General features: G+C 39.0%; 2 protein-coding genes across 2 annotated transcripts in view; one reads left to right on the top strand and one right to left on the bottom strand.

The window, feature by feature from the left end:
• Nucleotides 1–5,881: 5,881 nt before the first annotated feature.
• On the bottom strand, nucleotides 5,882–11,830 carry LOC114445741 (protein phosphatase 1D-like). The gene is made up of 6 exons (XM_028420918.1): nucleotides 11,166–11,830; nucleotides 10,203–10,431; nucleotides 9,984–10,108; nucleotides 9,718–9,899; nucleotides 9,309–9,536; nucleotides 5,882–7,975 (listed from the first exon to the last, which is right to left on the bottom strand). The coding sequence occupies exons 1-6, from the start codon at nucleotides 11,680–11,682 to the stop codon at nucleotides 7,547–7,549; spliced, it is 1,710 nt and encodes a 569-aa protein (XP_028276719.1). The 5' UTR covers nucleotides 11,683–11,830; the 3' UTR covers nucleotides 5,882–7,546.
• Nucleotides 11,829–27,099, top strand: part of LOC114445740 (roundabout homolog 1-like) — a 77,237-nt gene continuing 61,966 nt past the window's right edge. Inside the window, exons 1-5 of the mRNA XM_028420917.1 lie at nucleotides 11,829–11,979; nucleotides 13,842–13,889; nucleotides 16,030–16,168; nucleotides 20,476–20,594; nucleotides 21,688–21,768. Of these exons, the coding sequence (XP_028276718.1) occupies nucleotides 20,510–20,594; nucleotides 21,688–21,768 (166 nt within the window). The 5' untranslated portion in view covers nucleotides 11,829–11,979; nucleotides 13,842–13,889; nucleotides 16,030–16,168; nucleotides 20,476–20,509. The remainder of the gene's footprint in view (nucleotides 11,980–13,841; nucleotides 13,890–16,029; nucleotides 16,169–20,475; nucleotides 20,595–21,687; nucleotides 21,769–27,099) is intronic.

The raw sequence follows: 27,099 nt of genomic DNA on the forward strand, positions 1-27,099 counted from the left end.
CTTCACTAGAGAAGGGACTTAGGCATCCGGCTTACAGCTGTTCTTGGAGCCACTGATAAGTCCCTATGAGACAGTTGTTCACCCTCTCTGCTTAACTTACTGACACAAATGCCATGTGATCCGCAAACAGGAGATGTAGTTGTGTCCTAGTTTAGCTATCAACAGTGACTTGGCACCAAGCTAGCCAAACCACTGCCTGAGCCTTGTATTTCCTGGAATTTCAACTTAACGGATCGGGTTAATTTGCTAATCCCCCTCCAGTCTTACCTGCAGCTAAATCCATTAATCAGTTGAATCATTGTCACATTCTGCTGAGGGATTAATGAATGTATCACTCACAGCTGTAAATATATGTGAAATGTCAGTGTAGCTAGTTACAGGTAATGCGTGCTGTAAGTAAAACACCTTCATTCATGCTTTTATTCATTTGTTCATGTCAGTGCTAACCACCTGTAGAATCTGTTTTCTAAACCGTCGGTGAGTACACAGACAGTGAGAAAAATCCAGTGGGATCCCATCAGTGGTTAAGTGAGATTACAGCTGTAGTAAAGTAGACCATGACAGGTTTGAGAGACCAGTCCTCAGAAAATCTGCCATTGAGTGAACTGAGTTGGGATTATTATAAATAAGATCACAGACACAAGTGGTTAAAATTAGGCGTCTCTGTAAATTGCCTGACCACCTGGTCTATTATTGGATGAAGGGATTAAGAGTCATCCTTGGAGCTACCTTGCTGTTTAAAGAGCTAATTGAGAACAATGTTAGTGTTTGATGTGATGGCTTGCTAGTATTTCAAAATACTTACTACTTGTGTCTTGCCAGGTCTAATATTTGTCCTCTTATAAGACCAGTCTCTTTTTTTTTTACATTTCAGGATACATCGGGATTGACCACTTCCTAATCCATGAACCCTGAGATTATTTTGCACAAAAATCAGCTGTCATCTGCTTTTCATAATCCACTGTTTAATTTAAAGAACAAATTAATGGTAGGGTGGCATTGGAGGAAACATCAAATTCATAAGGCTCCATCGTTGTTGGTTTGTCTGCATGTTAAGACACATATGTGGGGAGGTTGTGTTGAGTATGTGAAAGTGTCGGTGGTGTTAAAAGCAGCAGCAGCAGCAGATACGCTGGCACTGACAGAGAAGGCGTTGGGCGGCTCCTGGGCTTCCAGCACGTCCTCCTGCCTTCACTTTCACCTTAATCCAAACTGAAAAGACAACACATTCTAGCGAATTCAGTCACTTGAGAGCTGTCTCTGTCGCCAGCAGGAAATTAGGAATGAGATCAGTCAACTATTTCTTTTCATTTCTCCTATCTGCCTGTTTTTTGTGTGTGTTTTTGCCTGTAACAGTGGCATGAACACAACAAGGAAAACAGTGTTGTTGTCTTAGCACAGTTCATTTGTACAAGCGTTTACACTTTCAGCCAGTCCTCCTCTGAATCATTCAGATGATCCGTGGCAAACGTCAAACAAGCCTGTACATGGGCTTTCTTGAGCAGGGGCTCCGTGTGGGCTCTGCACACAAGGTTCCATTGGTGAATAATGGCACCAACTATTACCTTCTCACCCAGCTGCTTGGCAATGGTCTTGTAGTCCATTCCAGCCTTGTGTAGGTCCACAGTCTTGTCCGTTACATTCTTGGAAAGCTCTTTGGCTTTTGGCCATGGGTAAGAGTTTGAAATCTTGATTGATTGATTGCTTCTGTGGACAGGTGTCTTTTATATAGGTAAGGAGCTGAGGTTGGGAGCCCTCTCAGCTTCTTACCTGTATAAACGACACCTGTCCACAGAAGCAATCAATCAATCAAGATTCCATTGCATGCATTTTTGTTATTTATTGTTCTGTCTCTGTTCAAATAAACCTGACTGATCATTCATTCGTTAGTTGGCAAACTTACAAATAAGTTAAAATCAGGGGTTCAAATCACTGTACATCATGCTGTTTAACATACAATAGACTGCCTGATCAAACAGGCATAGCATAATGTTCTAAGAGAAAAGCTGAGTGAAATGGTGAAAATGGTGTCAATCGGTTGACGATCAGCTGAGCTGGCTTGGTGTTCAGAGTGATCAGCTGTGACAGTGTGTGAGCTGTACCAGAATCATTCCCTTGCCTTTACTTAAAATCATATTACATTTTCTCACAAATTTTTCTTACAGGAGAATTGATCAGATTTATCAGATCAGGGTTGTGTCCTTTTTGCACATTGACTCTCAACACCTTTTGAATGATGAACCCTGTATGTTGTTTTACTCCAAGCCTCAGAGATTTTTTTAGATTAAGAGCATTATAAGCTAGAGGAGGTCAAATGTGCATCCTGAAGCAAGATGAGGACATGAGTGGAGGATTAAACACAGTCTTCCACTGTGGCTGCACCACAAAACTTCGTTAACAAACTGAAGAGTGCTTCCTTCACACGCCATAAAAATCTTAGCAGGTCACGTATGGGTGGCGACTTACGCTAGTCTCACACATATGCCAAACACTGTGCTCTATTCCAATCATAGATGTTTTTTTGTTTTGTTGTGCTTGGTTTTTAAAGCCTTAAGAGCCCTGTTTAATACAATCTGCCCAATTTTTTGTTCAATATTGATATTGGTGATGCCCATAAATTGGAATAAAATGTTTTACATTGTGACAAAGTGATTTATTCTTAGACAGCATGTATCTATATATCATACCTTTATGTATCCATCTCTTTGAAACATATCACAGTGGAAAAAAAGAAATACTGGTATGTCTAAGAAAAGAAAATATATTCCAACTGTTTGGGGAGTGGTGTATATATAGATACATATTAATATAATAAACAACCCTGGTTATTGCCAAATCACCAATTGTATATATATATATTATCATCACTGTATTTGTGCGTTCAAATGCTCTCTCAGAGCCCAACATGATATGACCCTACTGCCACCAGCTTAATATTTGGACATGTCAATCTGCCTTAAAACAGCACCTTATGTGTGAGGTGACCGGGGACTTAAAGACTGTTAAGAATCTTAACCTCATCATAACCTCTCAATCTGGCTTTAAAATGAGAACAATCTTGGGCAAAACCGTCTTACTCCCGCACTGCTCCAGACCACTGCTATTGTCACAACAGTGGTCTGGACTGATCAACTGGGAGGTCAGTGCAGGTCAGGTGCTGACGCAGCACTGGGTGGGTGGGTGTGCACTCATCCACCCCATCTGTGTGGTGTCATTATGACTTCTTGGATCTTAAACAGAAAAAAAAACAAATTATGAGAGTGATGATGATTTATCATAAAGCATGTCTGATACAATGTATATTTACATTTAGTCAGCACTAATCTGAACTTAATGTGATGTGGCATTAAGCACGTTATTGTGACCCTGATGCAAACTGCTCAGGCTCAGAGTTTAATGGATTTAGTGATCAACAAACAAAGCACCTTTTCACCAACAGTTCAATTCTCGGAAAGGTGAATACGCTTGCATGGATGAGAGTAAGGATAGTGAGTAAACCAATTGAAGCCATCTGTACCATGGGCTTTGTCTCACTTAAGTGTAAGCACATATCAGATTTTGACACCTGCTGCTTGAAAAGCATCAACATTGAAGGTTTTAAATGTGTTTTTTTATATAACAGCATCGATTCATATAACTATGGACTATTCTTTATACACTGTCTGTAACAGGTGGCAGTCTAACAAATACAAGGAAAGTCTTTCCTGGAAAAAGGATTTGAAAATGTAGGCACCCATCTGGACCACTGCGTAAAAGCAGTCGAAGTAAAATGAGTGTAAAGGAATACAAAAAGTTTAGATTCACGCCTACAAACCACACTGCCACAAAAAATGGTGGAGATTAAGGATGGAATTGTTTGCTCATACCTCTGCTCTGCATGTTTGAGTCAGAAACACAAAAGTGCATAAAAGGAGGGCATGTCATTTCCCATCATCTGGAGAAGTCTTTCTCATCATAACACTTACTCTGGAGGCTCCCAAGAGTGGCAGAGGGCGAGCCATTAAAGGCCTGTTGGAACACCACTGATAACTGTCAGAAGCAGACAGGAGATGTGGAAAGAAACGAGTTAGACAGGACACACCAAAGGCTGTGATACACTTATACACACACGCACACACGGGACACACTGCTGCTGTCCATGCCAAAGGTGTGAAGGCAAAACATGAGTCTAATTTTAATCATTGAAATTACACTAGAAGCTCTGTGGCTCTTTGCATGCGATGACTTCGGTTGGTCAGTCAGTCCATCTAACACATTGACGAAGATTTCAAATATTGTTCCGTGAATTGATTTGGACTACAGTACAGGTCATCTGTGGTGCCCTTAAGTGTGTGGCGTCAACATGCCAAGATCTGCAGAGCTCACCAAGGCCTTGAGAGAAAACAATGTTGCATGAGTCATGCAAAGAATTTACAGAGATCTAAAGGGCAATGAACTGCCTCATTCTATGTTTAGTTGAAAATAGACATCATTCCGTGTCATTTCCATGCTGATTTTCTTTTCTTGATTTGCTGAAAAATGATGAAATCTGACCTGAATTTGCTTTTGCTTTTGGGATACAATGATTGAGACATCATTGAAATTCTGTATTTGATTTGAAAATATTACAACATAATATATCACATTCTAAAGCTGAATTTGTTTTAATTTTGATGCTAGGAACTATTGTACTACCAGCTATTCAATAAAAATATGTCCAGATGTGAATCTAATTGAAAGCACTTAGATAGTAAAATGCACTACGGTATATAAATAAAATTGAATTAAAATGTGGTGGGAATTAATAACACCAAGATCCCTCGAATATATTGCACCTAAAGGAATTCTGCATAGTCAAACATTTCTAACATGAGTGGATTAGAATATGTAGTTGTCATATTTCCAAGCCCCTCCCTGGTCAGCTGCGATGATGCTTATTTGTAAGATATTCAAGGAGGGGAAGGAGGAGGGAGAGGAGGGGGAGGAGGAAGAGGAGGAGAGGGGGAAGTGGTGGACACTGGACACTGTGCTTCACGCTTCACCGGCTGATGTACAGCGACAGACTGTCTGCAGAAAGAGGGTTGAATGTTGCGTGTTAGGCAGGTCTGCAGAGGCTGGGCTGACAGTCAATAAAATATTCAAGTCAAGACACACTGCTATCATGGATCTGATGTCTGTATGAGTAGAAACAGACGATGGAGTGCGGGCAAGTAATGTTACTGGGGCAGCACACAAGAACATATTAATATTACTTATTCAAAATAGTAATATGATTGTTTTAAAGTCACCTTGTGAGCAACTTGTGAATCTTCTTCTTTTTTTTAACCGGGATAAGCTCTAGCCCCCTGTGACCCTGCAATGCAGGACAAAGCGGGGTCAGATGATTGATGGAAGCGGATTAGGGACACTGAAAAAATAAAGGTCATGGCCTTATTCTTAGACTTCTTAGAATTCTGACTTTAATCTGACAAATTCTGACTTTATTCATAGAATTCTCAAATTAAAGTCAGAATTCAGTCATGACATTTTCTCAGTGGTTCTAATCCTCTTCTGTAGGAGGTCACCAGGTTCTCACTATGCCTAAAATGAACTTTTATTTTATGTAATGCATTTTGTGCAATAAGGATGTACAGTATGTACAAGTAGTGTACAAGCTACTGATGTAGACCTAAAAAGGCATCAAGTTATTAGAAGGCTGATAGAAGATACTGTAGAGGTAACTGTTTGCTGCCATCTAGTGGCACAAATCAGAATTGTAGCTGTACTTTGCACACACCAGATAAAATATGACATGCTGTAAACAAGCTAGATTTAACAACAAAAACACATGCACGTTATCAATTTTAGTCATTTTTTTTAAATATTGTAGCTGTAATGATGGACAAGAGCTTAGCTGCACTGGTACCATTTATAAAAGGAGAACTTTATTACAACACACAGACACTGTAAATCCAGTCACTTTAAAACGATGTAACTTATACAGTTAACTCCTGAAAAGTGGCTGCATTAGATACAAAGTCAGACGTAAGTATTGTAATTGTCAAAACACACCACATGCATCCATGACCCGTGGACACTTCACAACGTACGGAGTAGACCATGTGCATGCCAGACTCCTGAAAACAAAAATACTTTGCATAATAATGTACTGTACAAACCTCTATTGCATATTGACGTACTGTACAAAAAAAATGAACAGCTTGAGATAACTGTAAAACATCAACCACATGGAGTAAGTTTAGTGTGCTGCAGTGCAAATGGTAAAATAACACAAATGTAGAGCTGAAGATCCCATGATAAATGGTTGAGAACATGCCACAGCCGTACATTTCCTTAGAGATGTCCACCATTTTGGGTCCTTAACGTGAAAAGCACCTCCGAGTCAATTGTGCTAAGGCAACCATGACGTTTTTTTTTTTAAATGTAAAAAGAAGGCAACAAATCAGCTAGAACATTAACTGAGCTGCCATGTTATAACACAAGTTAAAACTTGGATCACATCACCATGAATCTGGCACTTTGGAGTGTTGCCTGTGCGGACTAAAACACGATGCACACACGAAGGATACAGTATAGTATAATAACACAGAGGAAGACGTGTTGAAGTTGTGCCTAGTGGACTGGTACTGATCTAAGATTATACAGTACGCAGACACCAGATAAAGCCAGCAACCTCTATTTACTGCCTCTACCTTTTAAACCAATGTACTTAAGAGGTTCAAGGTTTTAAAACATAGAACTGTCATTGGCCAGATGTTAAATAATTAAATAAAGGCGCTAAGAACAGAACAATATAAAAGTCCAGAAGAGGGGGGGGGGGGGGGGGGGGGATAGTATTAAAGGGTGAGTTCACTCATATCACATACATTTATATCTATGGATAGATTTGAGTGAACACACACTTTTAAGCTATGCATAAAATTTAGCTGAGTAACAGCTGTAAATGATACTTAAATAACCTTAAAACAAACAATACAGTTTTTAAAATCGTACCCGCATAATTCCCTCAGACCATTGCTTGTTTTTTCATGACTATAAGGGGCCTTTATGCTACTGACAAATATACCCTCAGCATGCTATTCAAATGAATCCATTCATAAATAATCCATCAGCATAAATTCCAAACAACTGGTCTGAAGTGTTTAATCCCAGTCAGGGAAATGACCGGCATGTCTTCTTATCTCATCGTCAAGTAAAAATCTAATCTGGAGGATCACATTTTAAATGAACCGATGTTATGTCAGATTGCAGTGATCTCTCCTTCTTCAAAATACATCTTTTGGATATACTGTACATACTCAGAAGTATGAAAATAGACAGTGTAGATTAAAAGATTCAAAATTTGTACATTTCTGAGAACACTCAAATTTTAAAGAGGGGCAGGAAAAGAAGCAAAAAAAAAAAAAAACGTCAAAACGACAACACATTTACAGTCTCATATTTACAAAAAGAAAGACTTTGTATAAAAAGTATACCTCTAGGAAAAGGCATGTGGCCCGCCTGGTACATAAGCATCAATTGCAACATTTTCGAGGTCAGGGCAAAAACACTTTCCAGGAGACGGGGTTCAGCACACACACAAGGCAGCGTTGTGGTGCTGTGACAGGATAGTGCCTTCCTCAGAGGAGCTCATTTCTCTTTTTGGATGGGACTGCTCGCTTTGTATTTTGCCGTGAGGTGTCTCCTGGGACAAAGTTTTGTTGGGTGGTCGGCCGAGCCGTCGATGAGGACCTTTGAGTTCAGGAGGGGATTGCGGGTAACGGCGAGATCTTTTTAACGGAGGAGCACAAGAAGCACAGTCCATTTGGGTTGTGGGGTCTTGCTTTTCAAAAACATTCACTGAGGCATCTGAAGGGGATGGCGTGGCTCTCACAGAGTCAACGTCAGGTAACAGCTGTGTGCTGGCACAGAAAGCTGCTTCGTACAGCCCGAGTGCCTGCTCCAAAGATGCACATCTTTCTTTGAACGTGTAGGGAGCATCCCCTGCAGCACTCGGCTGAAAGAGAGCAAATAATAAAAAATTGCAGTCAGCATGTAAATGTGACTCAGCAATGAATCAGACATTATAATCTCATGGGCTTATAAAACAATATAAGACTGTGGCATATTCCAAAGTGTACCGCATGCAAACAGTAATGAATGTGGATTAGACAGACAGTAAATAGATCAATGTACAGAGAGCTCAACACACTGCAGCTTAACAAAATGAATGCAAATGCACTGTAAATATAAAACAAGCTAACAGTAAACTCTTGCAAGGAGCGCAAATGACAACAAATGATGTTTAAATAATCCATAAATCATACATTTCAGCTCGTTTCCACCACCAGCGAGAAGTAGCAGACTTTACGTAACCAAGCAATAAACAAGGTTTCTGTGTGTATTGCCATTTTATTTGCTTGTTGAGTATTTGCAGCACGTGTTGCTAAGCGTGTAGGTAATTGGGAAAGTAGGAACAGTCTCCATCTTGTATCTGTTGACCTAAATAGAAATGGTCTCATTTTAAATGTGATGTTCTCTTAAAGTTAGCTCAGCTCCTTCAGACTAAAAAAACCTAATATTAGGCAAACTTTCTCTCTGTCTCCCTCTGCTGGCACTTTGCTGACATTATCTTTGCATTTAAATCATTATTTAGTGATTACAATAATATTCAACAAAATTAAATTTGTTTTTTGGATTATCTCATCATCATAAGTGACTAGAAAATACTGGGCAACACATTGAAATAGATAAATAAAAACTTAGTCCTACTAAAGGTGTAAAACAACAATACTACTGCAGCTAATGCTCCCCGGCTCTTTAACCACAAGGAAATGTTGTCATTCTCGTGACGGTTAAATTTCACCACATGACTCAAACGACACTGGTCTGGATCTTAAACTGATAAGATAAATCACTGGCTTGTCATTTTGTTAACAATTGTTATTACTGAGCAGTCACCTCACTACCACTCCAGGCATGTCCATCCCACATGTTCTTCTCCATATATCTCATCTTCTTCATAAAACATGCCATCCTCATGCTCCGCCTGTTGGCCCCGAAAACAAAGAGTGATTTGGTGAACCAATGTCCACTGACACAAACTGCTGGTGTGAACTTAGGTCAACCTTTATTGGCGTCTACGGACCATCATTTTTTAAACAGATGAGCGTTTTAAAATGACAATAACAAAATGGACTGAAATATATAAAAGGACAAAACAGTGAATAGCAAACGACAAACAAATATTTTGTAAATTTTTTTACATTGTCAGGGTGATCGTGAGGTATGTTCCTCAGCATATATGCTTAGGCCTAAATAAAAGAGTTTGACAAATATATGACACTTACCTTTGGGACCTCACATGTGTTGTAGGGTGTTCCTGGGTATGGAACATGGTCAATTCCTGTGGCCATGTCAACAACGATCTCATCTCGATGCATAGGGATAGGAGGGCCTCCACGCTCATGCAGGGCCAGGACGATGACTGTTGTGTTGTCTGCACGGAGCATGCGTTCCTTCCAAAACAGCAGAGCCGTGCATCCAAGCCGACGGGCGCAAGACATCCCTTTTGGTCCCTTCAGAATTCAAAAACAAGGGACATTTTAGTTGATACCACAATGATATAAATCCCTTTGCTAGACTCCTACAAGTGGGACAATCCAACCTACAGATTTCGTGCATATTTTACTAAACTGTAACAACTTTATGTTAACTGTGAAAATATTTTTGCTTTGTATTAATTAAACCATTACATACCACCATTTTGTCGTGGCTGTAGCACATATTAACGGCATTCTTGGGCGGCATCATATTCCATAGTCCATCGCTGCCTATAATGATGTATCGATGTTGTTTGGGGTCGAGGGTCATCACAGTTGTATCAGGCTCTGGAGAAACCACAAACTCCCCACTGTAGAAGTCGTAGCTCCATAGGTCACCTGTCAACATATAAAATGTTGTTTTATTTTTATTATCCAGTATGATTTTATAGCTGCTAATCTTGGGGAAAATGGTTGTTTTACCCAGGGATCGGGCTACTGCCAGGAAAGGGATCTGATCAATGACTGTACTCCTCCTCACGGGGCCATTATGGGTCAGCCTGGGCCTCTTCCACACCACGCGATTGACGCCAGACTTCTTCATTACACTTGAGTTATAAGAAAAACACATAAGCAAACTATAAAGCACCAACAACTAACCTTCATGTAACTTTACCAAAGGAAAGTGTGTGTACAGCTCACCTGCCACCGAGCCGCTCAATCCTTTCCTTTTCTTTAGGGAGTTCAGGCTTGTGGTCTTGTGTTACTTCAAGTGCTTGAAGTGTAATATCAGAGTCATTTTCCTTCACTCCAACCACTACTGCTGAATCCCCTACATGGGCAACGTACATATGCCTTCCACGGATGACAATAACACTGGCTGTGGTGCCGGATGTGCTTGGCAGACCGGTAATTGTTTTTGGCCACTCCGCTGTAAAGGAAACAAGGCAAATAAAACGAAAGGAAAATGATTAAGTTTACTTAGAAATACTTTATAAATACAAATAAAGTAGGCACCGATTTCTCAAAGATCTGCCATGTTAGCTCACATATGCAAACATACATACATATTCAGTCCCTTCACTCTTAGTCACTCACAATTAGTGATGCTTCTTGTAGCTTCAACATAAGTTCAGACATACAACTCTGAACTAATTTCCATTGGATAAAACTGAAATATATTGGTTTGACCTGCAGCAGAGGGGCCTCAGGCTTGTTTTTGGACTGAACTTGCCTCAGGGTTAGTCAGTATTATTTTTAATCAAACTGTCAAATGTTATATTTTCTCCAAAACTTTACTTTTTTATACTTGTTTTTTTGGTCTGACCAGGCTTCAGGTATTCAAACGTGTTTTCTTCCGTTTAACCTACATAACATTTGCATCTATTGCGCTGATGGAAACATTTCTGCTAATGTGAACTTTAAATAGAGTCGCGTTCAGATGACATCTCCATGTGTTCATTTGTAATGGCACTGCCCAGTCGGTTGTGGATTGGCCACCATCACACCAGCTGAGTAGGATGCCTCCTCATGTGACACGGTCTACCGTGTCATTTGCCTTTTAATGTTAAGAATTGTGCGTAGCAGATAGCAAAACAACAACAACAACAAAAACACTGACATTTAGCCAGTATGAAGGACATTCTTTTAACTTCGATGACTTACGTAGCTCTTTCCACATTGCATGGTGACAGGCGATGAACCCCTTCCGTAGAGCAGCACACACTTCACTGTGATCCTTCGACCAAAACCCTCGCTGTCTTTTCAACAAATCCCACAGATGCTCTCTAGCGAAATGTGCTGCTTCTCGCCCCCCGTGGCCATCAAACACGGCAAAAAACGCCACAGACTTTCGAGTGTCGACAGAATGCTCTGCGTCTTTTTCGCGTGATGCTGGTGCAGTAACGTTGCCGCTGTCCTCGTCTGATAAACGCTCTACCCACACGGCAGAAGCTGGACCTGATTCGACAGAAACACTGTGATCCTGTGTTTCATTTTCAGTTTGTTTGTTAGGTTCAACATCCGTGTTTTCCTGTCCTCCATGTCTCTGCGACTTTGGATAATCTTCGACTGACGACGGCGTCGGCTCGTACTCGATTTTTATCTCGACAACATCCTCCATGTATTTTCTCCCTCCTTGCTCAGAAAATGCACTCATACGAAATGTTACTGCGTCATCCATGATTGTGAACGCCTTACTGTAACTGTTTAAGCAGTAAAATGGTGCATCTAGTCGCTAACTAAAGCTTGGGAGCTAAAATTTTGAACCGATTTTGCCGCGACTGTGTGGCCGAAGGCTTCCTTCCTTTTTGTTTATCTTCTTCGAGACGTCCCGCTGTACGTAATGACGTCGTGTTTTTCTACCAATCAACAAAGATCTTAGCATCGCACGCCTGGCTATTACGTTGCCTTCACTGGAACTCGTAAAGTTGTATTGCGTAAGGTCAGGCAATTGGCACTGCAGGGCAAACTTGTAAAGGTAAGCTAGCCAACGTAAGCTAATAATAATAATAATAATAAAAACAGTGATAATACTAGGTTTTTTTTATGTGGCCATTATCCTTTTTGAATGGCAGCTGTCATACACATAGTTTTAGAAGCTAAAGCCTACCACAGTTTATATGCAGGTTTCTCATAGAATAGCCACCAATTGTAGTTGTAAATTAAGCTAACTTAACATCCAAGCTAACCATTTCTCCTTAGCCTTACATCTAAGGGAAATAAATGCTGAACTACCTAAACTTTCATTCATGAAGTTGACCACTCCAGCACCTAAAAAGTCTTTGTTTTGTCTTAAAAAATAGGCGATACAAGGAAAGCTAATGAACCATTTCCGAAACTACACGTAAACGCAAGTAATCAAATATAATCACGGCAGGATTCATTTAGCTTCTCTGTCCTGGTATTGTGATTTTTCCATGCCACGATACTTGAAAGTAATTTATATTGAAAGATTATTTGAAATAACCGTTTCACAAGGTTATAGGAAAGTTTGACATTTATCACAGTACTTGTGGCTCTGCAGGCTTCTGATCAAGCAGTGCTCCAGTAAAGCCATGTGGAGGCAGTGTTAATCCAGTCATAAAAACTTAAGCTTTCCTCACAGTTTCCATATAAAGTGGCACAAAAGTAACATACCAGTACGTATGCTGTTACATACTATGTATGTAATTGTGTCTCATTCTGGACATTGAGAGGCGTGGTCGAGGGACTGTATTGATATAATGCCATTGAAATTGTATTGTATGAAATCTTAGTGCCTGATCACAGATGTTTACAAATACAGGGTTTTGTTCCACAGACTGATGTTAACAGAGACAAATGCTTGTGTTAAAATAATTCTTATGGCGACCTAACAAAATTTTTAAACCTATGCATTCCTCTCGACACCTACTTTCCAAGTCAATTTCTCTTCTTCTTTATATGCATTTCTTCAGTGTGTGGTGTGTGTGTGTGAGAGAGCGAAAAAGAGAATACTAGAGTGGGGGAAAGAGGATACACATATAAGTAAGAGGGGGAAAACCGGTATTTCCCACGTTATGCTTTCCCTCAGCGTCTCCACTGGTGCTTTATCCCTTAATACCCGAAGCTCTGACCTTGACTGTAACACTGAAAAACATAGCCTCCCATTTTCTGTCTCTTTCTTTCTGTTTATTCTTTCTTTCTTTTCTTGTTTTGTCCATTTTTGTCCATTAATAGTTCAGCCCTCAAAGAGGCCCTGTCCACACAGAGACCACTATTACAGATGAAGAGGCAAAGTGATTTCCATGTAAATGGTGTCAGAATGTCATTTTCAAGTGAAGCTGCTGAGAAAATTAATTCCTGAAGACGAGGGAGATTACCAAGGGGCAGTGACACCTGGATTGCATTCTTACAGATTCCCCATGCAGCTCTTGTATAATGGTCCATCTGTAAAAAATAGCTTTGTGTGGCTTCCCAGGCTGCGTTGATGCTTAAGTGTCAGTCAGCCCAAGCAAAGAGGGGAAAGGGAAACAGAATATTACCATACAAATTTATGCTAATATAACCACTGGTCATTTTTTTATATGAGCAAAACACAGTTAAATGTTGAGTGTGAGAGCAATCTTATTTAAGGTATTTGTTTTCTCATCAGTTTGTGGAATTTGAAGGTGTAATGATTTATTAGTGAGGGTAGAATGTGTCAAAGGAAAATAAATTATATTTTGACATAGCTAGACCTCAGGGCTGGATATTAGTCCTATGTGACAGGTTCACCAAAAAATATAAAGACAAAGACCAATAATGGAACAGGGCAAAAAGGTCAACAGGTTTCTTCAGGCCAACTTTGACCCAAAACTCTTCATTTTTTCCTCCTAACAGAAGAGAAGTCAGTTCAGGAAAATGGCCATTACCAACACCTGCACAAAGGTTAGTAAACAGCTTATCTCACTGCTACAGAGAAAGCAGAGACCTCTACTGATCTATGGTGCTACTAACTCTAACTCAATATATTGGCTTTGCAAAAGCAAGCATGGTACATAGTATTTAAAAGAAAATAATTCCCACACAATAACACATCATACACTGTTTGTCTTTTTGTCTCTTTGCCTCATAGGAGCCTTCTTTTTCTAAAACATTCTGAAGCAATTTATATTAACATGAACTATTTTTTTCCCCAAAATATAGATCACTCTGCCATTGCTAACTCAGTGGACAGTGGTAATGATTCAATTGTTCATTACAAATCTATTACATATTATATTCTGCTGTAATTTATATATAACCTGTTTGTGCTTTTAACTTTTTTCAGTATTGTTTTATTGATGTGAATTCATAGCCTTCAAGGGTAATTGTGGCACAAATTACTGCAGTTACTATGACAACGAGTACCAATAGTGACAAATAGATTACCTTGGCCTCATGTAATTGTTGTTTCATTAGTATCTACAAACAAGCATATGCTGCATGCTCTGAAACAAAATATACAATCAGCTTCCACATACAATCTGTCTTTTTTGACTCACCTCAAGTTCAAACCGTAAATGACTTGGTCATTCTAATCAGCAAAGCAACGTTGTTGCTATAGAGGACCACGTTTCCTTCTGAGATGATTATCTCTCCACTGTCACACTCACTGGTCTGCCTCTGTCAGCATGATCGATGGCCATGATATCGACTTGAGGTTAATCTAAAACCTCACTGCTGAGTTAGATGAAGGATCTCGATAAGAACGCACATGATAAGAGTGCGGTTAAAAAGAAAATTGTTTTGAGGCACAGCCCGTGATGCACCTTCATTACATTATATGAATCAGACTGGCTATGTTCCCAATATTTTTCAGCTAGGAGGACATAAAAGCCACACATTGGCTGTTTTTCCACAGATGACGATGAATATTCCTGAGCATAGAGCTTTTCATCTGCTTTTTTGGACAACAAACTCCTAAACTAAACTTGTGCTGTGTGGATGCACTAAGAATGCACCTATCTAGAATGCCTGATTTTGTGTAATCTATTGAGCCCATCACATTCCTTTATGGTAGATTGAATTGAATAAATAGCTGCAGAGCAATGTTGCGGATCAGTTCTCTGTTTGTTTCATACATCATTACACAGAAGAAGAGGCATTCTGTCATTGTGGCCATTGTTTTCAACAAAATGAAACACAATCAGTTAAGCTATTTAAAAATATTTATATGCAGAGGTAGTGGGTCAGAGTTCCACAGACATCCAGGTGGACACAAAACAAAAATGTCTGTTTGTCTGTGCTATCTCTATGATGAATTTGGTGTTTTCCTGCTTTCTGGTCTACGCATGCACCCCCACCGTATATACCTGAATAGGAATGAGCAAGTAGATGAAAAAAAAAATAAATGGGTGAAAAGCATTTCAATTTCACTGTGAGATCGAGAGAGAGGCAGGCTGAATTTGCTGCAGGTAAACGTGGACCCTGTGGGATACTGCAGATTGTGAACCACAATGCAACTATGTTTCCACTTATTGCAACAGCACATGGTGAATCCTTAAGCATTGCTGCAGGTATAACGAGAGCTGTCATGCCTTTTCTGGATTTTTAGAAATATATAGAACATATATATATATACTGAACTCCAAATTGTGTCAAACCATTTTGCTACAAAACGAAGGAAATGTTAGAGTGGTGCCCAATTAAAGAAAAAGTATGTAAATATTAAATCCAAATGTTCCAAATTGTGCATTAACAACACTTCTGATAATCTCTATGACTGAAAAGAAAACTCATCACAAGACACATTTTCTTGTAATTAAATAAACTGTAATTATTAAATTCATCATTCTAAAATAAAAAAACAAAAATCCTAAAAAAACTAGAATGAGTGTGATGTCAGTGCTGATCTGTAATTGTAAACTGTCGAGTATAGCCTTAGGACCCTGAGGATATTGGACCTAGGTTGCTGCAGAGGTAGGTTAGTGATTTGTATGCACCCCATCTGATAGCGTCTCCTGTATCACAGATGGATTATTTAGGCTCTTCCTCCAGCATAGGCTCTTTCTTTTGACCCCCTCCCCTCAACCCTCTTTTTTTACAGGTCTACAACATACCTTCTTTTTTCTGTCTCTTTCTGATCCCATTGTTGGGTACTTGGATGCCTCAGAAACACACAGTGGCAGAGATTTGGCTTCACCAGAGAACATGGAACAGTAATATTGGAAGAATAATCTGGAAGGGTAAGTTGTGAAGTTTTACTTATTCATATTAGAGAAAAATGGTTAGTAATTTAGTTTCAATGAGTAAGCATGCTGTTAGCAAAGGAAGCTCAAGAGAAAATTGAATTTTCACGCTGCTCATTGACCTGAGCAGACATCCACGTGCTGTGATGCTGAAAGTTATTTGTGGCAAATTGTTGTGCATTTAGCTGCAAAGTGAGACTATATCTCTACTTTTGTGTATAAATAGAAGTCAATTCTGTTTAATATGACTGTAGAGCTGTCCTTTATGTTAAAGGTACAGTAATGGGTAAATCATAACTTTCCACTTCTGCTATAGAGCTTATAAGATTATATTTATATATATGTTCTGAACATATATATATATATATATATATATATATATATATATATATATATATATATAAATAAACTATGCCCATATGCAGGTATCACTTGTTTGAATTACATTAAAATAAAAGCTCTCTATATAGATTTATGTTATTTGGCTGTAGTTTTATTTTCCTGTAGTATCAACATCACCATAAGATGCCCTTAATGCTGGAAAAGTTGAAGTAAGCAATGTGGAGGTATGATGAGCACATTGGCTGGAATTGTATTCATTCTCACTCAAATCGTGCAATCTGTGTTCATCAGTCCCTATTTAAGAACGTGCTTGCTGTTATTAATGAACATGCTATTTATTATTTGTAGATAAAAAAATTCATCCAGCAAGGTTTTCATCCTAACCTATATGCATCCATCATCTTCATGTGTCATTGGTCACTGCCCTTTGTACCTTGTATATGGAATCATCTGTTGTTCCTCTGGTTGCTCCACATATCCCACTCAGCTGACTTGTTACAATGAACCCTGACAGAGCTCCAGACATTTCCTCTCATACTTTTAATATCCTTTGTCTTGCTCTGATAGTTGCTGATAGATGCTCTTAATGCCGTATAGTGGCAGACATGAAAACCTGTATATGTCTTCCCATCCATTTTCCCCAGACACAGCCACGTGTCAGCGATAACTGCTAGGTGTTGATAAGAACTCCTCAGAACTCCTCAGTCTTTCCAGAAGAAGACAGTGAGCTTTGTCTAATGTAAAAAGCGTGTGATGTATGACTTGACCTGAGTGATGGTTATATATGTAGGTGGGCTGTGTATTGTGTGTAATATCTGATACTCTTCCTGCTATGAGGCTGTTCCTTCAAATACCTCCCACTGTGGCCTTGATGTAGACTCTAAACTTGTCAGTGAATCATACTTCCTGGCTCTGCCCCCTGCTTTGGTGTATTCTAGAGCTACTGAATAACCACATCTGTGCATACATCAAAAATAAACACAGCATGTGCAATATTACAATGATAAGTGTTACAGTTTGCTGTTCTCTAGCATAAAATACACACCTGAAGCATGACAAATATATACACTGGCTCTATTATATTCCTTCTACAGGAGCACTGAAATATGCTAGCATTTCCTTCAAATAGTGCTGTCTTACATGTGTTTCTGAGATATTTGATATGTAGTGTCACTGCACCTTTTGACAGGTCACAATTCTAACGTTTTGCATTTCATACTTGGGATTAAATTTTGGAAGCTGAATAGACGGGAATGTGTGTATGTGCTGTGGAAGGTGGCCGAGAGCTGATTCTGTTCACACTCCAGTGCTCTCCACAGTATGCAATCTGTCTGTTGTGGTATAAGGGGAGTTCTAGTCCACACTGTCTTATTGACAGTATGATGGTAAGCTGTGATTATTACCCAGTAGACAGAGGGAAGGGGACACCAGCAGTCCCATTTTCTTTGAACTGCAGCCTCTTAGCTGCACAGCCTGCACTTTATTGTCATGTCCTCGGTAATGACCTGGTTACAAATGAGTGTGTTTCTGTGTTGCAGTGGGTGCACACAGTTTTTGTTATAGTATTGAGAGGGAAGGGTCAACACTAAGGTAAATGCTCTTCACTGAATGATAGTATATATAGTATACTGCCAGTCCTCACATAGTACAACACTGAACTGGTTCACTCTGTGTGCATAAGGACCAATTCCCAACTTATGTTAATTTAGCTTCTTGCAGTTTTTACGGTGTAACCATAACATTTTCCATTGAACCTATCAGTATGTTATGCATGCCCTTATGTGCTTTTGCTGTTTATCATTTTTTCCCCACCTGCATCTTTTTAAATTACATTTCAGATTTATTATTTTTTTTCTCAGCTTCAGTTCTTTCTAAAAGATATGTTGGATAAAACTAGACCGTGGAATGTTATTATTGCCACCCACCTTTCATATTCAGCGCTCTGCAAAATGCAATCTTCCTTGCTCATTATGTTAGTAATATATCTATGAATTTGTAAAAGACAGATTTCAATATGAATGTTATTTATTGTGAATATCATATTACTTTGGTATATTATTGTTCCTGGCTCATTTTGAGACATCAGCATCTTAACATAATAGCAAAGAATGAAATTAGGTGCCATTTTGTTACATTACTAACATTGGATGTTTGTCAATGCAATATAGCTAAACAGATCACATATCAAGGTTTCAGATGTAAAAAAATAAAATGCGTATTGTTTTAGCATGTTAATAGAGTCTGCCAATGCAGCTTAAAATGCTAAGCCAACATGAACCATAACCATGAGAAAGGCAAAGTTATCACCTGTAGATTTTGATGCCTTACAGAAAATCCAGAATTCCTCATTGAAGACTTGCATTCAGGCTAACACCATTCAGTTCACTTTAAACATATTTTGTGTTTTGCAGGTGTTTTGCAGGTGTTTCCTCAGGTGTTCACAGTCATCTTAGGTTTTTATTTATTGCAACCTTTTGTTAAACTTTGCTTCTCATTTACCCATTCACACATTTACATACCAGTGGTATAAAGTTGTAAAGCTGCCACCAGCTGGTTTGGTGTTGCCCCAGGACACATACAAATGTGAAGGAGCAGATAATTAGACTTTATGAACTCCTGTGCTTTGGGGTTTTGACACCCGCTTTCAAAGCCCTTGCTAGTTTACAAGATTCAATGCTTTATTAAAAAAATCAAATCGAGAAGAAAATATAGAATATAGAATACAGCATTAGTACTGTAGTCCTGTGCTGTTTTTTAGGAGGTACTCGAATAATGTTGTTCATGTTCATAATCTTAGTTTAGCATGCTAATGTTTGAAAACAGAATCAACAATGACGTGGTGAGGTCAATACTGTTTGCAGTTTCACCTGACTGGAAAGATGATGTATTTTACTGAATAAGTGAAACTTTGACCTGGTGCATGAAAAACAGGATAACAATATTATGAATATAGAGGCTATGCCTCTGCACCAAATCTACTGGCAGTCCAAACTTAAACTTTGGAACATTTCATATAGAGAAAATATTTTCTCCTCATCACAATGTGCACAAAATTTGCTCAGGTTTTGGCAAATTTACAAGGCTGGCTGTTGGTGTGTATTTTTCAGAACAATTAAAGTGGAGCATAGAGTTTGGGGGCCACAGGGTGCCAAGACATCCCAGGAATCTGGCTGTCCATCAGACAGCTAGGATGAGTTGCAAAGCTGTTTGTACCACAGATGGCTGATCAGTAGAACCGACTTCCTATTTTTCTCACTTGGCGCTGTCATTGTGTCTCATCACCAAACACACACGAGAGCAAGGGTGTGTTTTATGTTGTTTGTAGGTGTGGAGATGTGTATTTGTTTGGGAGGTTCAGGTTGGGATGTGCAGCAGGTATATGTGAGCATGGTGTTTGACTTGGATTATGCATGAGTGCATCAAATTTTGATGGAGCACTCGAAGACAAAGCCTAGTCATAAACAGTTTTGCACAAAGAGCATTTAAGATGTGGAAGCTTGTTCGTGTGTTGGGATATGACAGGAAAACAGAAACCATAGCAATCTGCAATCCCTATGTGTGGATTGGATCAGACTAAAACAGGCAGACCCAGAGATTGGCTTTGTGCTGGGTGGGTTTCAGAGGAAAGTCCATCTGTCTGCCTCTCTTCTTTATAGTGGGATTTCACACAAAAAACATGCTTCTACGTATTTGCCAGCAGAGGAAACAGTGAACAAAAGAGGATATGTGATTTTAGAGGGAATGCATGAAAATGCTTAAATCAAAAGCAGTAATGATAATACTTATGGTAATAATTCCATGAAATGTTTATGGAGTTATGATGAGAATAATACGACACATGCGACCAAAGTAAAACACAAACCATGACCCTGTGTTAAAGTCAGAGCACAGTGTCTAGTGATCCTTTTATTCCTGCCACATGCAGCAAATTAACAACAGTTTCCCTCGTCTGTGTGTTCCAGATTTATTAAAGCCTTCCTTCAGCTGTTTAGGACTATGCAGGCCATTCAGCCATTCTGTCTCTTCAGCCTGCTCTGTCTCAGCCAGCTGCAGCAGGGCCACGGTATGGACACTTCATCAGGTAAGAACTTCAGTTTGTTGAGAGAAGTAGATCATTTCCAGCAGCAGAACTTCAGCTCTTAGTCGGTGCAGTAATACTGCCCTCTTGTGGCCAAATATTTGATAACACAGAATTCATATTTTCTGTCTTTAATTACAAATAATCATAAACCATAATGTCCATTATTTAGATAGATCTCATATCTGATTGATGATGAAGGAGCACAAGGTGAAATTACTGCTTTGTAAGTACAGATTTTAGTAGACATTTAGTATAATTGCAACTTCCCTATCACTGAAATGGTATGTAAGTGTACACAAGTTTTGACTTCTACCTGCATTTATTTCAAACATGTGACACAATGTGTTTAATGTAATAAGAGACAAAGTAAATAACAGCACCACTGACATGCCCATATTTGTTATAAAAAAACAGATGTGAACATACATTGTTAGGGGCCTCAATATAGTCTTTAATGATGTTTCCCAATACTATTTATTATATACCTAATTAATAATTAAAAATAAGTTTTAAAGCATAGTGTAGAGCACCCTGTGGTACATTGTTATTGAAACAATATTCATGACCATATTTTATATGAAAGCCACACATCATGAATCATAAATTCCTAAAAGCTGCATTATTGGAACATGTGAGCTTTTATATACTTGACTATTTTTTATTTTGTGAACATTATTAATGTAAATATTTGAGTAAAGTATGAAAAAAGGTTTAACTTAAACAATTTGCATTTTCAAATGCAACCTGCATTAGATTTACAGTAGTCTTTGCTTACACTAAAGAGATTATATTTCTCTTGTGACTAAGGTTCACACAATTGACCTTTCTCTGAGTGCATGATTAAATTTGATTACACCTCACACCTCGGCAAAATGTATATATCTACTGGCAAAGGAAATGTTTCTGAAAGTTAATCTATTTATTAGCCTTATCATGATGAGTCATCACCAGAATATGATTTTTCGGATTTTTCAGAAAAGTTCCCAAGCCAGGTTCATTGGAAAATAAAGTGTAATTACACACACAAGTAATCGGATGTATGCAGGCAGGTTCTACATTTTCTAATGTGCTGTTTTTGTGACTTTGCAAACAGATACAGTCATAGCAAGCCGTGAGGTTGTCATTCAGCCACCTGCACCTGAAGTAGAACCTGAACAAGACCTTGGATACAAAGGTACAGTCCCTCTGCTACATGTGATTTCTGTGATGTTTGTTTGTTTGTTTGTTTGTTTTCAGTTATCTTGGATCTGTTGTAATCAATATTGGTTTGACAGTTTTAAAGAAATCTCTAAAACACACCTGGTCAAAGCTATATAGTGAAGTGCTTCCCTAGGTTGTGTTGATTCTGTATTTGTCCTTTGAAAGATACATTGTTGAACCCATTTCCCAAGAAGAGTACTATGTTTCCTTTTGCTGACAAAGACTCTAATACCGCTTAATGCCAGTTCAGCAGCTGTGGCCTGCAAATACTGTGTCCAAAGCCAACATAGTTCAATCCCCTCTCTCTTGGCTTTGACATTTTATGGTGAGGGCTTTGACAAGGGATGTACTGGGGTGGAAGAAAACTAAACATTTTGGAGTTCTGTTCCTTTAGCCTTTGTGGTTTTGGCTTATTTTCTGCACAGTCTTTCTGATCCCTGGTGCAAATCTAACAGGAAGAAAATAAGCTGGTACAATAATTATGTTTCTTTTTTTAATGGGCACTATTGAATATGCTTTTATTATTGTGGTCATTAAAGTGGAGGATTCTACCATTTCCCATTTACTGTAGTTCATGTGGCTCCAATAGTGGAATGTTTAATCCATTTCCTGTTCCTCCTATGACACTCTTTGGCTCTTTATACCATTAATAAATGAAATAAACAGTGAGTGCGCACAGTTAAGGATGCCTGATTCTTAACAACTGATAAGACCTCACAGTGCTATTTGAAAGGTGAAGGCAAGGGCTGTCTTTCCTTTCTGCTTTAGGGTCACCCTAAGCAACTGTGGTTATATGCAGCAGAGGCACTGATAAATAAGCAAAAACATAAACAGAAATGAAAAAGCCAGGGTGAGAGAGAGAGAAATTAAAGCGAGAATGATAAAAAATAATGTGAAAGGAGCTGCTATGGCAGCAATTTGATACACAGCTAACCCCTAGCACTTGAGCAGACCTCATACAATCCATTTTTCTATCCTGATGTTAAGGTATTAAAAGGTTATTTGAGTAAACGTTTCTAAACCTGTCTGTACTTTTCATGGACAAAATAGTCAACAGTGAGTAATAGAAGGCTGACTGAGGCCAAGTTTGTTGCTCTGAGGATATTCCAAATTATTTATTTTTTCATAAATATTTTTTGGGGATTTGGCTTTGTGTTTTTTGGAGATATTTTCTTTCTTGGCCAAGAACCAACTGGATAGCTATTCTGGAGTGAAATAAATAAATAAAAATAGGTCTCAGCACTTGGCACTATTTCCTTGAAATCCTTGCCATTTTATGTGCTGTGTTGCTGTGAAGAAGTGCATGTCTTTGTGTCCATCTGTTCCTGGAAATATTGTAGAATTACATTTTCGTTAATGTGTTTATAGGCCTTTATTGCCTTCCATAGGTGCTGCAGATACATTTGGGATTTTGAAAACTCTGCATGTAGCAGCGCTGAATTTGTTGTTATGTTTTGCACGCATAAAGCAAGAGCTCTGTTCCTTTGTTGTTCGTGGGTAAGCCCTATTGTGACTGCAGCCAGCTTATTCCTATTAATGCAATAAATTGACAGTAATTATGCAGTTGTTACATGACCAAGACCATATTGTCATCCACAGTACAATGGTACTATTACATTCAATCTTAGCCAACTGCCAGAGAGTCATATAGTGAGGATAATATTTACTTGGAAGGAATGAGAGACAAACAGAGACCCCACTGAGAAAAGAGGATGGAGGGAAAAGGCTGTGCCAATGTGCTGAGAATAATTAAAATGAATAATGGGGGAAACAGCAACAAAATACAGCATAACACACATTTTTCAGTGGCATTGTGTTGCTGTAAACATGATGAATTGGGTATAGAAAGTGGAGAAAGGCAAAATGCAATAAGCCAGAGAAGAGGTGTTTTTGACTGAAAAAAAATAGAGCACGTGTTTTATAAAAGCGAACAAGTAGCTCGTGGTGAGACTGTAATTTCTCATATTTTACTGGTTGTTTATCCACTTTGATGTTGCGGCTTAGAAAGCTGACTGCATTCAGCACAGCCACCAGTGGTCCAGAATGGGCAATTAAAGGATTTGAGGCAAGAGGGCAGGCAGGGCTGAGTGAGTAAACTTTGTTCAGTCTAAATGTGACTTAAAAGACCAGAAGCATCGCTGCCTCTTCTGTGGCGTGTAAGTGAGCTGGGTTGGTTGTCTAAATGCGTAATTATTGTCTGTTTTCCTCTGTTACTAATTTCAGTTGGGAATGTGGATGGATTTTCAGATGCATGGGTTTGATTGTGGAAATTAAGCATATACTTAACTTGGTATATTTTTGTAGTGTCATGCAGCCTTCCTCCTTAATCCCAGGGCTTTAGAGATCTTAATGTGGAGTGGGCTGAATTAGAGTGCAGACAGAACTTTAATCTTAAATATCAATAATGTATTTCAAAACTAAAGACCCACAAAAATGTCTGCAACAGCTGTGGTTATGTTACTGAAGACATAACAGGAACAGATCAAATTGCTGAGCAGAAAACCTGCACAGTAGGCTGCGCTGCAGCCGTGCGGCCAGCAGGGGGAGTACTGGGCTGCTCAGAAAACAAAGAGGGTAGGGATATGCTGCACCTATTAAGTTTACTGTATAAATCTTTGTCACATTAACATGTATTTAATTTAAGTATTACATCACTGTGGCTATGTGATTATTGCTTCAGTGTGTTATTAGGCCGCAGCACATTAGACATTACATTTCTAATGCACTTTAAAATATCATTTAATTTCCCAGTGGTATGTTGAGAGGTCAGGAGGGTGAAATCCTGATCGATTTTGAAGAAGCACAATGCTGCTGCAGCCCCGTGGAGATGAAGGCACATTTTATCGGCTCATTAGGAACATTGCATTTTTTTGTGCCGCTATGAGCTAGTGCCTTTGGGTTGTAATAAGGACACAGTGCACGTCTCTCTTGATAGCAGGATAAAAATAGTGTAAATCATTCATCAAGGTCATGTTATGTTCACTTTGAAGCGTATAGACCCACAATAAAATATTAAGCATATTGGAGAATCTGTTTGTAATAAAAGAAGCCAACATTGGCACTAAAAAGTAATAAGCGTTTAATTCATTAGCTGCTTATGTTTTACATTTATTAGACTTTTTATTGCCTCGTTTTCATAAAGGAGAAGAATGCTGCAAAGCCTAGTGGAGCCACTCGCTGTCAATGTATCCTCATGCGGTTAAATGGTGCCTGACTCGCAGGAATCTCATCTGTACAACAGAAAAGCCTCTGACTGGGGAGGAAAACCAAAGCAGCTCTGAGCGCAAAGACGCACGGCGCCTCATCCAACCAGCGCCAGTCCCATCAAACCGGGGTAACGCTACACATTCAAACCAGTAAAGTGACTGCAACTGGACGCTTCTCTTCTTTTGCGCTCTGTAACAGCCGCGGAAATCTAACTCTGAAGTGGGACTAACGTAGAATCTGATCACCGGTAAATTCCGTAAAGTTATCCGCGTTTGGAAGCGAGGAGCAGGAGAAGTGGAGAAAATCCAAGTGGTGCTGTTGACTGGATTACTTGTCGAGTAAGCCGCAACCATGTCTCCAACTGATGTGAACTTTAACTCAAATGAAAATGTACTCTGTAAGGAGCAGCTCTGAACATTAATATCTGTACAGGCTGCCGAGGTTAGGAACTCTCCTGCACTCTGCTGTAGTAGAAGTTGCATTTAGATGAAATAGAGCGCATTCTAACTGGATATACAGCGTGTCCAGCTGCTGTTAGAGATGCCTGTCTCTCTCACGGGAATTTACTGTCTACTGGCATTGCTGAATATTTGTTCAGGTGAGTTCATTTTCTTCTTCTTGTGGGATAGTAAATTTCCAAGTAATGGTGAATGTGCTGTACATGTCAGCGTTATGCAGATAGAGTCATGCACATTGTGAAAGAGAAACAAAGGCAAGAGGGGGGTGATGATTTTTTTAAAACTTTAATCTGTCATAACACCCTGCGGGTATTTCGGTCACCTTTTCTCTCTGCAGCCAGCAGCACCAGTATGTGGCCCCTGCTCCATGCTGTTTCCTGCCTAGTTGCAGAAAATGATCCATCTACTGTATCTCTGGCTCCTACTACAGCGCCGTTGGACTCAGACTTAGATATTTATTAGCATTATAATTACATAAAGGTGAAAATAGACCTATTGTCAAGTTTAGGTGAGCACATGTTTTTATGCTTATGAAAAAATATTGATGATAATCTTATCGTGAGAGCACGTTATCATGCTTAGTAGGTGCATCAGAGTGGGACTCTTAAGTACAAGAATGTACAGTTTGGTTTATAGTACCGTAGTTGTGATCAGACATCCCATGTGATTCTTGGGTTGAAGTGTCAAGGCTGATTCCTTTAAAAATGATTGAAATTATGAACTTAAAATAAATGCTTTTATTGGCATTTTGCACATGTGCTGGCTGCAGATGTGCTTTCATGATAGAAATGGAGCCACCTTTTTGTGACCTTCAGTCCACATTGAATGAACCAGAATGGCCCAAAAAAACATGTTTTACAAAGGTTTGCTCTATACTGTTTGGTTCTGTGTGTGAATACTGTATATATTTTTTCTGGCACCAGTCATTCTTGTTCACTCTGTAAAACAAGACAGCTGTGAGTAACCTTAGCAGTGGTCACAGACTGGAAAAAACAATACATTTTCACCACCAGAGCTTTCATACATGTCTTGACACTGACTGAAGGCTTTATGTGTTGCAGGGCTTTCTTACCTTGATGGCATAGACTGAGAGTTTTTCCTTAGTCTTTGTTCCTATGACAGCTAAAATGACTGTAGGATACATGTGGGCTAAACATAACTTCATCCTGCGGTGGGATATCGTTTTAAAAAATCTTATATTATGATGTTTCCAAGGTGATGTCTTCATCTGCTTCATTTAATAAATAAAAACCAAGCAGCTTTAACATGTGGATATAATACAGCATCTCACCAACTATTTTCTTAAATTTCAGCTTGTCTCAAAAAAAAGGGAAACACTCTCAGGCTTGCCTATCCACATCAAGAGCACAAAAATGTGCATGACACCAATTTTCCAGTTTGTTGTCTGTATATTTCCAAACTGAAAAATTTAGTAACCACACAATTCAGTTCTCAAGGATGTTTGAGTTGAATTGTCTTGTAGTCTGCTTTTAAAGTGAAGTCTCTGAACTCTTATAATTTTAATATGTAATTTGCAAAATTGCACCACTGGCTTTTGTTTCTTATGTTCTTTTTTTTCATATTGGCTGCAGAGTTGAACAGTCTTTTAATTGCACATTGCACACAAGAGTGTTGAATGC

Source organism: Parambassis ranga, chromosome 14, assembly GCF_900634625.1.
Source record: "Parambassis ranga chromosome 14, fParRan2.1, whole genome shotgun sequence".
Lineage (NCBI taxonomy): Eukaryota > Metazoa > Chordata > Actinopteri > Ambassidae > Parambassis > Parambassis ranga.

Coding starts and splice junctions, on each gene's coding strand:
- LOC114445741 (XM_028420918.1), bottom strand. CDS start 11,682: ATGGATGACGCAGTAACATTTCGTATGAGTGCATTTTCTGAGCAAGGA. Junction 10,109..10,202: donor ATTGAGCGGCTCGGTGGCAG/GTGAGCTGTACA, acceptor TTATAACTCAAG/TGTAATGAAGAAGTCTGGCG. Junction 9,900..9,983: donor GGCAGTAGCCCGATCCCTGG/GTAAAACAACCA, acceptor ATATGTTGACAG/GTGACCTATGGAGCTACGAC.